This window comes from Pogona vitticeps, chromosome 3, assembly GCF_051106095.1.
Source record: "Pogona vitticeps strain Pit_001003342236 chromosome 3, PviZW2.1, whole genome shotgun sequence".
NCBI lineage: Eukaryota > Metazoa > Chordata > Lepidosauria > Squamata > Agamidae > Pogona > Pogona vitticeps.
This window is the reverse complement of record NC_135785.1, coordinates 196131750-196143292: the sequence shown is the minus strand read 5'-3', so window position 1 is coordinate 196143292 and position 11543 is coordinate 196131750. Positions and strand designations below refer to the sequence as shown.

At 41.6% G+C, this 11543-nt stretch overlaps 1 protein-coding gene across 1 annotated transcript; it reads right to left on the bottom strand.

Annotated features, from left to right (window-relative positions):
• Positions 1–1211: 1211 nt before the first annotated feature.
• NYX (nyctalopin) lies at positions 1212–9385 on the bottom strand. Its single transcript, XM_020783859.3, has 3 exons — positions 8966–9385; positions 8429–8503; positions 1212–4714 (listed from the first exon to the last, which is right to left on the bottom strand). The coding sequence occupies exons 2-3, from the start codon at positions 8448–8450 to the stop codon at positions 3318–3320; spliced, it is 1419 nt and encodes a 472-aa protein (XP_020639518.1). The 5' UTR covers positions 8451–8503; positions 8966–9385; the 3' UTR covers positions 1212–3317.
• Between the last annotated feature and the right edge of the window lie 2158 nt (positions 9386–11543).

Sequence of the window (11543 nt, the reverse complement as noted above, 5' to 3'; positions counted from 1 at the left end):
ATTAAGTCAGTGCTTTGGATAAGAGAGGAGCAATTCAGATTAAATTTTATTTAAATTTAAGATTCTTCAGAAATATGTATTTTACTGAAAAATAAATATCTTCACAAAAAAATAGTTTGGAAAAAGGCAAGCTTTATATGTAACGAATAAATAAACAAGCTTTTGTTGTTATACACTGTTATACAGTTGCTTCTGATTTACAGCACCCCTATGAAGGAATAGCCTTCAAAGGTCCTGCCGTGGACAGTCCTGCTCCCAGCACACATAAGTCAGAAGCAAATAGCAAACACCAATAAACCTATGTATAGGAATAAGAATACAGGGGGGACTGTACTATTAGGCAACTGTAATTCTGTGAATGTCTTAATTCTGTGAATTTCTTTGTCTTAATTTCTTAAGACAAAGCCTCTTTCAGTTCTGATGCATATATACTGTAGAACAAATGAGTGTAAACATGGTCACTTTGCTTTCTTTATTTAATTAGCCTTATGGAGCAAGGTTTAAAGATTTTTAAACAACAGATAATAAAGACTGATTGGAAGGAGTTAGTAGTCTTTTTAAAATATCAAGATGGTGGTTTTGTGTTCTGCGCTACACAGGGACTCCTCATCTGTCCCCAGAAACTGAATTTTGACCAGTCCCTGGATATATTGCTGGGATCCACTTGAGTATCAATAAGTTATAAAAGGATAAGGAAAAGAGATGGGTTTATAAGAGGGGGACAGAGAAACCAAGGGAAGAATTTTGGGGGAGTGCCCGATGGGTTTCCAAAAATTCATGTGACTGCTTCCTTCTCTCCAGAGTTCAAAATAGAGAGAGATGTGGTAGAGGAAAGGCATAAACTTAATAGATGAGATATTTCAACTTTTTTTCCTTGTAAGACTTTGCTGTAGCCATCTAACTTACACAGCAGTTTAGCATCACCCTAACTGTTAATTTGCCCACTCCAACTTTAATGTAACTGAATTAAATTTGGGGGCACACTAACTACTAACTGAAGTGTTGACCATTTTCTACTAACACCAATCAAATTCCAGATTATAATGGTATCCATCCGAGAGTTTTGAAAGAACCCAAATGTGAAATTGTTACCTATTTTGTCAGCTGTTTAGCAACACTCCTAAGATGCCAGAGGACTGGAGATTGGCTAGTGTAATACAATTTTTAAAAGGGGGGGTTTAGAAAGGTACAGACCAGGTAGATTAGTCTCATTGCCAGTTAAATGAGCAGAAAGCTTTATTAAAGATAACATTATCAAGCAGAGAAAAAGACGAGCCTTATTGAAAGAGAATCAGCATGGGTTTTGCAAAAGTAAATTCTGTCTTACTAATCTTGTAGAGCTCTTGTGGGGATCAACAAATATGTGGAGAAGGGTAGTGCAGTAGACAGTAGGGATGAGCACCATATTTGTTCAAAGGCTGAAATGCTAACTGAATCAGAGTTGTTTAAGTTTTTCCAAGGTGGCCACATGGCTGAGCAAAGCTCCAAGGGACACTCAAAGGGCGAAGCAGCATCCACTCCATGGATTGTTCATTTTAAATCTAGCAATTGGAGGGTTGAAAATGTGAAAATTAAATGGACATGGCATGAAACAAAAGTGGGGAAAGGGGAATCAAAGCTAACAGTATCTTATATGGAGGATGTAAATCTTGTGCCAAAGAAGAAGCCTGGCAGCTTCCGCCCCTGCAATGAACTCCCTAGCCTCACCTACCCACTCTGATAACTGGGGCAGTGTGGAGGTTCTCTGAGTCTCTCTGCCAGTTTGGATTGCATTGGAAGGTCTCAGGGTGGGTTGGGCACCAATTTGTGCTTCTTTGTTCAGAATTAGACCAGTGCACATATGTAATAGGCACTGTTCACTTTGAACTTTCACAAGGCCTTTTTGCTGGTCCCCTAACCCCTGAACAATTCCTAAGCAAGCCAAGATGTCAGAGAATAAATGTTCTTATGCTTTGTTGACTGGTTAAATGAACAGGAAATCTGGAGGGGAAAACCAAACAGACATTTCTTTAAATGGAGCAAGGTAAATCGTTGCATCTTGCAACCTGTGTTTTTTGTAAACTTGTTTGCAAATGTTCTGGATTCAGACAAGAAGTGTAGTAGTCAGCTTTGCAAATGACACATTATTTCTAAAAGTCATACAGATTATGAAGAACTCTGAAATACAGTGATTTCTAAAGTGGATACATGCATATTAAAATGGAAAATGCAGTTTAATGCAAGCAAGTATAAAGTGCCACAATTTTAAACAAAAGATCCTAACTTCACAATTATTCTAATGGCATCTGAGAGACCCACGACTGACTAACCAGGTTAGAGGTGTGATAGACGCAGAATGAAAACCATGCATAGTAGTGACTGTGAGACTCTTTGGGATCATTAACAAAAGAATCAAAGCTAGAGCCCTCCATTTCATACCTTTACACACATGTATAGTGTGACCATACTGGGAACACAGTGTACTCCCTCAAAATACTAGAACCTACTGAAGTGAATAGTGGAGTTTCGTGACAAGGAAAAAGTACTTTTTCTACCACAAGATAGTGATTGCTGCCAGTGTGGATGGTTCTTGAAATGGGCTTACATAAACTAAGAAATGGCAATATGTTACCTCCACTAACAGGGGCAATACACCTGCAAATATAATTTGCTGAGGAACATAAGTTTAAGGTTGCTCGTTTTAGAATAAATTTTATGGAATTCCTGAATCGTGAGAAAGACAAGCAAAGGCAGCTTTGATTGCATTTTATCATCCTCTGAGGAGACTTGAATTAGATCAGTAAATATGACAGGGCTTTCTCGGTAGAACCAGTCTCACAAGTGTGGTGTATTGTAGTAACGGTGAGATTTCCTCCACAGTAAAATGAGGAATAATGCAAAACATAGACAATGAAAATAATTATTTGAAAATTGTGGAATATCCTTGTCAGGGGCTGTGTTTATAAGAGCTTTGAGTGGAAAAGAAAACATGATAAACAACAACTAGATCCTGCTAAATTTGTGATTACCAGATATAGAGGATCCATGCAGAATAATTTTCTCCTTGTTTCTCAGCATTTTAACAGCATCAGGTTTCCCCTCCTTTTATGCAATTATAATAGCACTCTATATGTAAAACAAAATGTTTTACTGATCCTATATAAAAGCCTGCTGCTTTAAATTCAGGTTGACTAAGACTGTTTTCCAAAATCTTCCTAGTAGGAAAAAAAACCTTCAACTTTACCATGCAGCCACTTTTCACTGGTCCATGACTGTCCATAATGGCTTTTATCCTGTACAAAAACTAAATTCTTAATTAATCTGAGAAATGCTGTGAGCTATTTACCCTCTACTGCTTGAGATATAATGAGTAGCCAAAGGTTAAAAGAACACAATAGTTTGATACTGGATTCCCCTAGTCCAAAGGATGCCTGATTAGCCAATCCATCGAACAAAGTAGTATTGATAAAACTCTCTGTGGTGTTTACTACTTCTTCTGAAAGGCCCTTCTGGAGTAGAAATTTGGAGATAAGGCTGTTAAACCTGTTCTCTGTGGTCGACTGTGGCTCTCCTGTTGGAAAAAGACTGTAGGCTGTGGCATTTAACTCTTCTGGATCGAGACAGAAGCCATCGAGTGTCCTCTCAAAAGCAACCTCCGTTAAGTCAAGACCAGCCACAGAAGATGGGGAGGCACAAGGAATATCTCTGACAAGTCTGTAATTTTCCATCCACTCCTTAAGCCACTCAATCCTGCAGTCACATTCCCAGGGGTTCCTGAAAAGGTAGAGTCTCCCTATGAAGTAGACAGGCTGGAAGACTGAGAAAGGCAAGGTGGTTAAATTGTTACTGTTCAAGTGCAAAGACACCAAGCTTGTGAGGTTTTCAAAAGCCCCTTCCTCAATGTAGCTGATCCGGTTTCTGTCCAAATACAAAACTTCCAGTTCAAACTGGTCCCGGAACCAAGTATGGGAGACATTCCTGAGGAGGTTTCCACCAATGTTGAGCATCTTCAGTCGCTGCAGACCATCAAAGGAATTTTCAGGGAGATCGCTGATAAAATTGTCATTTAAATAAAGGTACTCCACTTTCTTACAATCCTGAAATGCCCTGTCATGGATTACATTTATTCTGTTGTCTTGCAGATTGAGATATTTCAGTCGGGTCAGACCCAGGAGGGAATTATAAGCTACAGCTTCTATCCTGTTTTTCTCCAGATAAACATGGGTCAAATTCTCCATCCCTCTTATAGCTCCTGGAATCCTTCGGAAGTTGTTCTGAAAGCAAAAGAGTTCCCTAAGAGATGGAAGCTCTATAAAAATCCTGTCTGGAATATTGAAAAGGTTGCAGTCTGCTAAATCCAGTCTTACTAGCCTCTTGAGCGAAGTGAATGTCCTCGTATGCAGATACCGAATGTATTCGTTATGGGCCATTCTTAGCTCTGTCAAGCTAGCTAGCCCTTTGAAAGCTCCAGGAGTGATGAAAGATATATTGTTGTGACTTAATGAGAGTGATCTGAGGGATGGAAGGGTACCGAATGCCCTCTCAGCAAGGAATTTGATGCTGTTTTTATCCAGGTTAATAGAGTAGGCTTCACAAGGAAACTCACTGGGGATCTGCGTAAGGCCAGCTCGGTCACAAAGGATGGAGCAGCTCCTCTCTTGAGTGCACACACAGCTGACAGGGCAAGAGCGAACACAGGCCCACACAGAGCAGACGCGGGGGATGCAAAGGAAAACTGGGAAGTAAGTGTGTCACCACAGAAAGCAAGGGAAGGAGAAGAGAGAAAGCAGAGATTAGTGAACATTAGGGGCATTGAAACACAAAAGGTTCTGAATCATCCATGCAGCAAATGAATCTAGAAACCAATAATCCAATGGAATGAAACACTAATGGAGAGAAGGTTCCATACATTTTGGAAGAATGGAAGTATACTAAACCTTCCCTAGATCTTGTGACGTGATAAGAGTTTAGCAAAACCAACCATTCCTCTTGGCATACTTTTGATACGGAAGGAAGTGCCCTCATTTACAGAATTAGAACATGTCCCCCATCCTCTAGCCATAATTCCAGGGTGTTGCTGGAACCAAGCCTAGGACTCTTTGGCCTGGGCAAAGCTGGGAAGGGAACAGGGAAGTGTGCCATGAACACTCTGCAGGCTAGCCAATGGATTAGGACAGTGATGAGACTGTGCAGACAAGGCGGACATTTAACCACCATGCAAGTCCATAAATTGCACCAGCTTATCTTCTGACGGGACCATATGTTGTTTCACTCTGAATAAGTCAAAAAGATTATTCTAGTTAGTTTGAGCAAATAATTTAGGATCTTAGGTTAAGGAGCTATGGGCGAGAGAAGACAACACCTAGTGCATATTTTGTGACAATGCTAATGCGTATTGACTTAAGTCACAGTTCAACACACAGAATTGTGCACCAGGTCAAACAGCTCTCTAAGGAGTCCCAATTTGCTGGCAAGATTTATGTATTCACTCCCCCAAAAGTAAATCTGCCATAGGAATATAGCCATTTGATGACAAACGCCATCTGATTAAAACAGAATGACTCTTTTGACTATAACTTTGAGCAGAGGAACTGCGTGGGGTGGGGTTGCTATTTAAACTCTTTCCCTCCCACTATTTCCACTCAAAATTGCCCCCCTTCACATCAGACAAGGAATGTACAGTATTGTCTTTGAAGGTCTGTCCACACTGGCATATAGATATGATATATGGATCACTGAGGGCATAGTTTGGCTTGGGGAAAAAAGACTTCATCCTCTGGAGTTTCTACTTTGAACAATCCATCCTTCCCCTTTAAGAGCTGTCACACAACTTTCTGGCCCAGCAGTAAAGCATGCATTCTTTTCAGCAAGCTTATTGTTTAGCTGGAGGATAGCAGGCTCCACCAGCTGCAGATTCTGAGGGAGAATTTGAGAGAGAAAGTGGGAGGAGTAAAAGGGAAGGGAAGCAGGGAGGAGGAAGGGAGAAAATGGAATGGTGTCAACAGAGTGAGAGAGGAGCAATGTAAAAAAAACCAAATTCGCTGTAGAGGATCAGGGGGAATTCTTAACTGACAGCTGATTAGGCTACAAGGTGTTTTGTTTTGTTTTTTCTGTTCAGATAGGTGGAGCACACCAAATGGTACATCACTACTCCCCACAACCTCAACAGACCCTTTGTAGCCTGATTCATCCCACATTCAAAATGGCCAGTCTGGAGAGGCCCTCTGTTCCTTTTAATCTGCAGCTAGAAAAGCTGCAGGAGAGCAACTTTGAATAGAAAATTGGCAGAAACATACCCTTTTTCAGGCTGTTCTTCAAGGAGCTATATTTCATTTCATCCCTACATGCTGTATTAATATTGGCATTTAAAGATATTTCCAATAGAAAATAGAATCTGACTTTTTAATCTTTTTGTTGTTGTCTGGGGAATCACAGACATCCTAGATGATGCTCCAAATTGCTAATGGATTTTGGGGGACCCAAGGGAAAAAAATCAGTTAAAAGCTTTACAAATTAAATGTGTGTCTGTATGTAAGCTTATGGAATTTAAAGGACTGCACTACAGCAATTATCTTATTAAGTGCATACATATACCTTAATTTTACATTGCCTGTAAAATTCCTCCTGTAACAGCTTGGAGGTGAGATAGGATTCTTAATCAAGTGGGTTATAAGACTAAATTAAAACATCTCACTCAAAACCTCTTACTCTTGTTTTTATTAAAGTATAAGGAAGTGAGCAATATACTTCCAGAAACTCTCCTCAGTCCTACACAGAAGTGCAAAGGAGACATGGTAATATAAGTTTGAAGTCTGCTGCAGTTCTTTACATTCCGAAACTCACGCCAGAGTTACTCGTTCTCAGTAGGCTAGCCCATGGTCCATTCAGACCATAATTTACCCCCTTCTGTTTAAATAGCTTGGGGACAATTAATTATATGATGATTCACAAACCTCACAACAAATCACAACACTCAGGATGAGCAGGGAGAAGCTAGAATGGTTTCTAAGGTCCCTCTTGCTGAGACACCGTTGTTATCATTAGAATGCCTCTGGCAGCAGAAAGAAAGGCCAGATTTCATTGGTGACTGCAAAGCTGGACTTATAGACAGAGACCTATAAGGGTGGGGAATCTTTTGACCCTGCAGATGTAAGACTGGAGGTTCCATCATGCCTGGCCATTGGCCATGCTGGTTGAGGCTAATGGGAGTTTGATACCTGGAGAACCACCAGTTTTACACCCCCACCAATTTAAGAGGATTAACCCTGGACCATCTAGCTCAGTAATTACATAGACTGGTGCCAGCAGCACCCTGGAGTTTCAGAAAAGGGGGAAGGTCCTTGTCAGCTCTACCTGCATTACCCTAGTGACTAAATCTGGGATGCAAATCTTTGTTCTACCTTCGAACTACAGCCCTACTTAAGCTAAATTAAGTGTGGACAGATTGCTCTGCATCCCCTTCCCACCCCACCATTGCAGGTTACAATGTATAAATAGAAATATATACATATATATGTGAATATACAGTATTTATATTTTTTAGCTTTACTGTGTCAGCTCACCAGCTGCATATAATTTTGGGGAGGGAGCATTTCATCTCCCAGAAGCTCACAATATATGCAACTGGATAGAATACACATTACATACATTTGCTGGTCAACTTCTCTTGGCACAATAGTCTGCATTCAAAATCACCTGCCTGCACAGTTACAACACAATCTACTACTATTTCTTTAGATCTCAATTCATACAAATCATATCCACAATAAATTCCCTGAAAAGGTTAGGCATGCCATGCAAATAAAAAGAGGATAAACTGAGTCAAAGGAACATTAGCCTGAATGTTAGGTGCTTCCTTTACCCCATTTTACCTCACTGTATGAGGGAATTGGCAATGTTTTTCATTCCCCTTTTGCTCAGATAGTTAAAGTAATTAAAGCCAGTCTCAATATAACAAAGTGGTTCTGTTCTTCACATCCTGACTTGACTTATGCAGCAGGCATCCATATATTGCAAATTGTACAAAGCAAAAGATAATTGAACTACATCCATTTTGGAAATTTTACACTGAATGGCAGAGTACAGATACATACTGTACTGGACTAGCAAGTCAGCAAATGGATACACAGGTTTGGGACGACCGGATCATGTATTTTCTCTTGTATAAAAGAGTTCAAGAACTGGCTCTATTTGTCTAATCTATATACCAAGCAAGATTTAGAAAAGTAAAAAACAAAATTGAAGCTGAGGTGTTATTGAAGGGCAGGAGAACAAAAAAGGGATTTTGTAGCTATAAGTGGTAAATGATACTCACCTGGCAAATTTTGGATTAAAAAACGGATTAACTGCACTGAGCTTTTGGCAGAAATGTGACAAATTATTTCAGAATAAAAGAGCTGCTAATTATAGAAGTTGCTATTGAATCCCACAGAATGAATAGTACACTTACCATTTAAAATGATGACAAACATTACCCTGATTATTCACTAGCGGCATCTCAAGTCTGGCAAGCAATTTTCCAAATCTAAAATCAGACAGAAGCAAGAATGGATACCATTCCCATGTAAGCATCACAATAACTTACCATCTTAATGCTTTTTAACATGCCATCTGGTGATTTAAAATGCATTCTATTCCCAACGTCATGCCATAAGTGATTTTTCTGTGTCCTACTTAACCTTCCCAGTCAGTTTTTTTTGGGGGGGTTGTTTGTTTGTTTGTTTGTCAGAACAAAAGAGATCCACCAACCCATTTGTCCATGTTTATTAAAACATAAAGCATCTCCCCTTGAACCCACTGGGAATTACTCTCAAATCATTTTGGATAAGATTCAGTCTTCAACTATGTTTTTAGGAAATACCTGCCCAATTCAGTGGATGGAAACAATGAAAATCACTTTTGCCTCTAACAGCTCACAACAAGACTGCCAAAGAAATGGAGGCTCAAAGGAAATTAGAGAAAGAAGAAGTGGAGGCGCCTTGCTTACCTGTCATGGTGGCAGCTGTGCTGTCCTTTGTTCCTCCAGCGCAGCTCTTCTGGAGAGGATGCATTTTTTTCCCACTCTCAAAAGCTATCATTTAATGGCAGGGAAATCCTCCGTATCAGGCGAGGATTAACAGAGATGGAAGACTTTGTCTGTTCTGTAAAGCTCCTGGATTGCTGACAAATCCATCAGAAAATATCAGCCAAAAGCTGGCCCTCAGCCACCCTCAGCATCACTAGGAATAATAGTAATAATAAAAATAAAAATAATAAAAGCCTTCAGTCTCCGTGCTCCATTACATAATGGAAGAAGGAAAGGGCTTAATATAATTATGGGTGAGGAAAAAGATGTATGATTTTAGCGGACACTATGATGGAAGACCAACACATCTGCTTTCTTCCAACAAGCAAATTTTTAAAAAACTGGGGGAGGGGAGGAGAGATTCTGAAGAGATTAGGAAAAATATTATGAAGAGGCTGCAAGTTACAGTATAGAATGACCTGACAGGGGAAGACAGTTGTCATCTCTCTCTCCCCTACCTATGTACCTACCTACCAATCACCCCACTTTTGAATTTTAAAACTTAAATTTTAAGGAATGATGGGCATGGAAGGGAAGTGGGCCAGGGCATAGATCATGGAAGAGAAAGATGCCACTCTTTCAGCGGGGGTTCAAAATGCCCTTAAGGCTACAGCTACAAACCCACCCAACCCCTTTCCAATTGGCATCTGCTTCAGCCTCCCTAACTTGCTGTCCTAAAACTGGCTTGGCTGGGCTGGGCTAGCAAGGGGCTGCATGAGGCCTGTGGTGGTTGCAAGGAGGAACTGGGTGAATCACAGGGTATGGCAGTGGACACAGTCACTACAGTCCAGGCAGTGATGAAAGAGGCTCTTTTGGACAGAGGGACCAACACAGATTTCCTCTCCTGGCACCCTGCTGCTTGAGACATCTGCATCACTCTGTCTAATGGTAAGACCGGCTTAGGCTTTTTAGCTGTTTATTCTTGTTGGCAGTTTCAACTTCACACCTGTTTTATCATACCTTAGTGGTACAGCTTGCTGCAAAACAGTGTTGTCCATTTACTTAACGGTTTGCATTTGATCTGAACCACACAGTTGTGTTGCCATCTTGCGATACATCAGAAGTACCACTTCTTTTTTTTAGTGCATATGCCAGGAACAGCTGGGGCATTTAATCAGGAAGGTCAATATATTGTGAAAATGAGGAATTGTGGTATCTGTTGTTCTTCTGGAAAATCAGGCCTTGTAGTTTGTGCCTAGAATTAGCTGACCAAAATGTAATTGAACGTTGGCAAACACCTGTGCATTATCTCTGTGAGAAATGAAACTTCAAGGCTAGATTGAGGTCACTCCTTGCTACAGAGTAAGTTAGCAGAATGGTTTCAGCTGAGTGAAGGGAGGGGGAAGACGTTACTCTGTTCTTTGTGAAAGTTCAGAGAAACTTGATGCCTGATTGGCAGACCTTCTGGAAGAGTCTGGCACAGATGGAACAGATGTTTGAAGGCTGTTCACTGTTCTGGCACTGTGACCAACTGCCAGTCTCGAGGTAGTCAGATCAGCCGGCCCTCCACTCTAAAACTGGTGCTGTTGAATGCCAGGTCTGTGTCCAATAAGTCCCAGATTATACAAGATCTTATTCTGGAGGAGGATGTAGACCTGGCGTGCATATCCGAAATTTGGATGGGCAGGGAAGGGGGAGTTCCTTTGACCCTTGCCTGTCCGCCCGGTTATGCCGTCCAGCACCAGAGTAGACTGGAGCGGCAGGGGGGAGTAGCCATTGTTTATAAAAATACCGTGGAGGTTATTAGGCACTCTTTGGTGGTGAAGCTGGGTCTGGAGGCCCTCCACGTGTTGATTGGGGCCAGGGATGGTATTGGGATCTTGCTGGGTTACCGCGCTCCCCACAACCCAGCCACCTCCTTACCAGAGCTGGCAGACTTTGTCTCCGTGGCATTGTTGGAGTCCCCACAGCTTCTGGTCCTGGGTGACTTCAACATCCATGCGGAGGCAGAGATTGCCAGTCCAGCTCTTGAGTTCTTGGAAACCATGGCTTCCTTGGACATATTCCAACATGTTAACAGCCCCACCCACGTGGACGGTCACATGCTAGACCTGGTGTTCTCCACTGAGCGGAGCGAGTGTGGTCTGATGGTGACTGATCTTGTTTCAGTTCCCTTGTCATGGTCAGATCACCACCTAATAAAATGTAACCTCTCAGTGGCTCTCCCGCAGGGAGCAGGGACCTATTTTAATGGTCCACCCTCGAAGGCTACTGGATCCATTGTGATTCCAGGATACCATGAGAGGGATTCCAGCTGGTCTGTCTGGCTTGTTGATCTGTCTGGCTCTGGTTGATGGCTGGCTGGCTGTAGATACGATCGCTCCTAAACGCCCTCTCCGTCGCAGAGCTTGGCCAGGGCCCTGGTTTAATCAGGAACTGCGAGCTATGAAGCAAAACAGGAGACGGCTAGAGTGCAAATGGAGACGAAAACCAATGGTCTATAATAAGAAAGCTGTCAAGATCGCGACTAACCACTACCTTGCTAAGGTGTGGGCTGCTA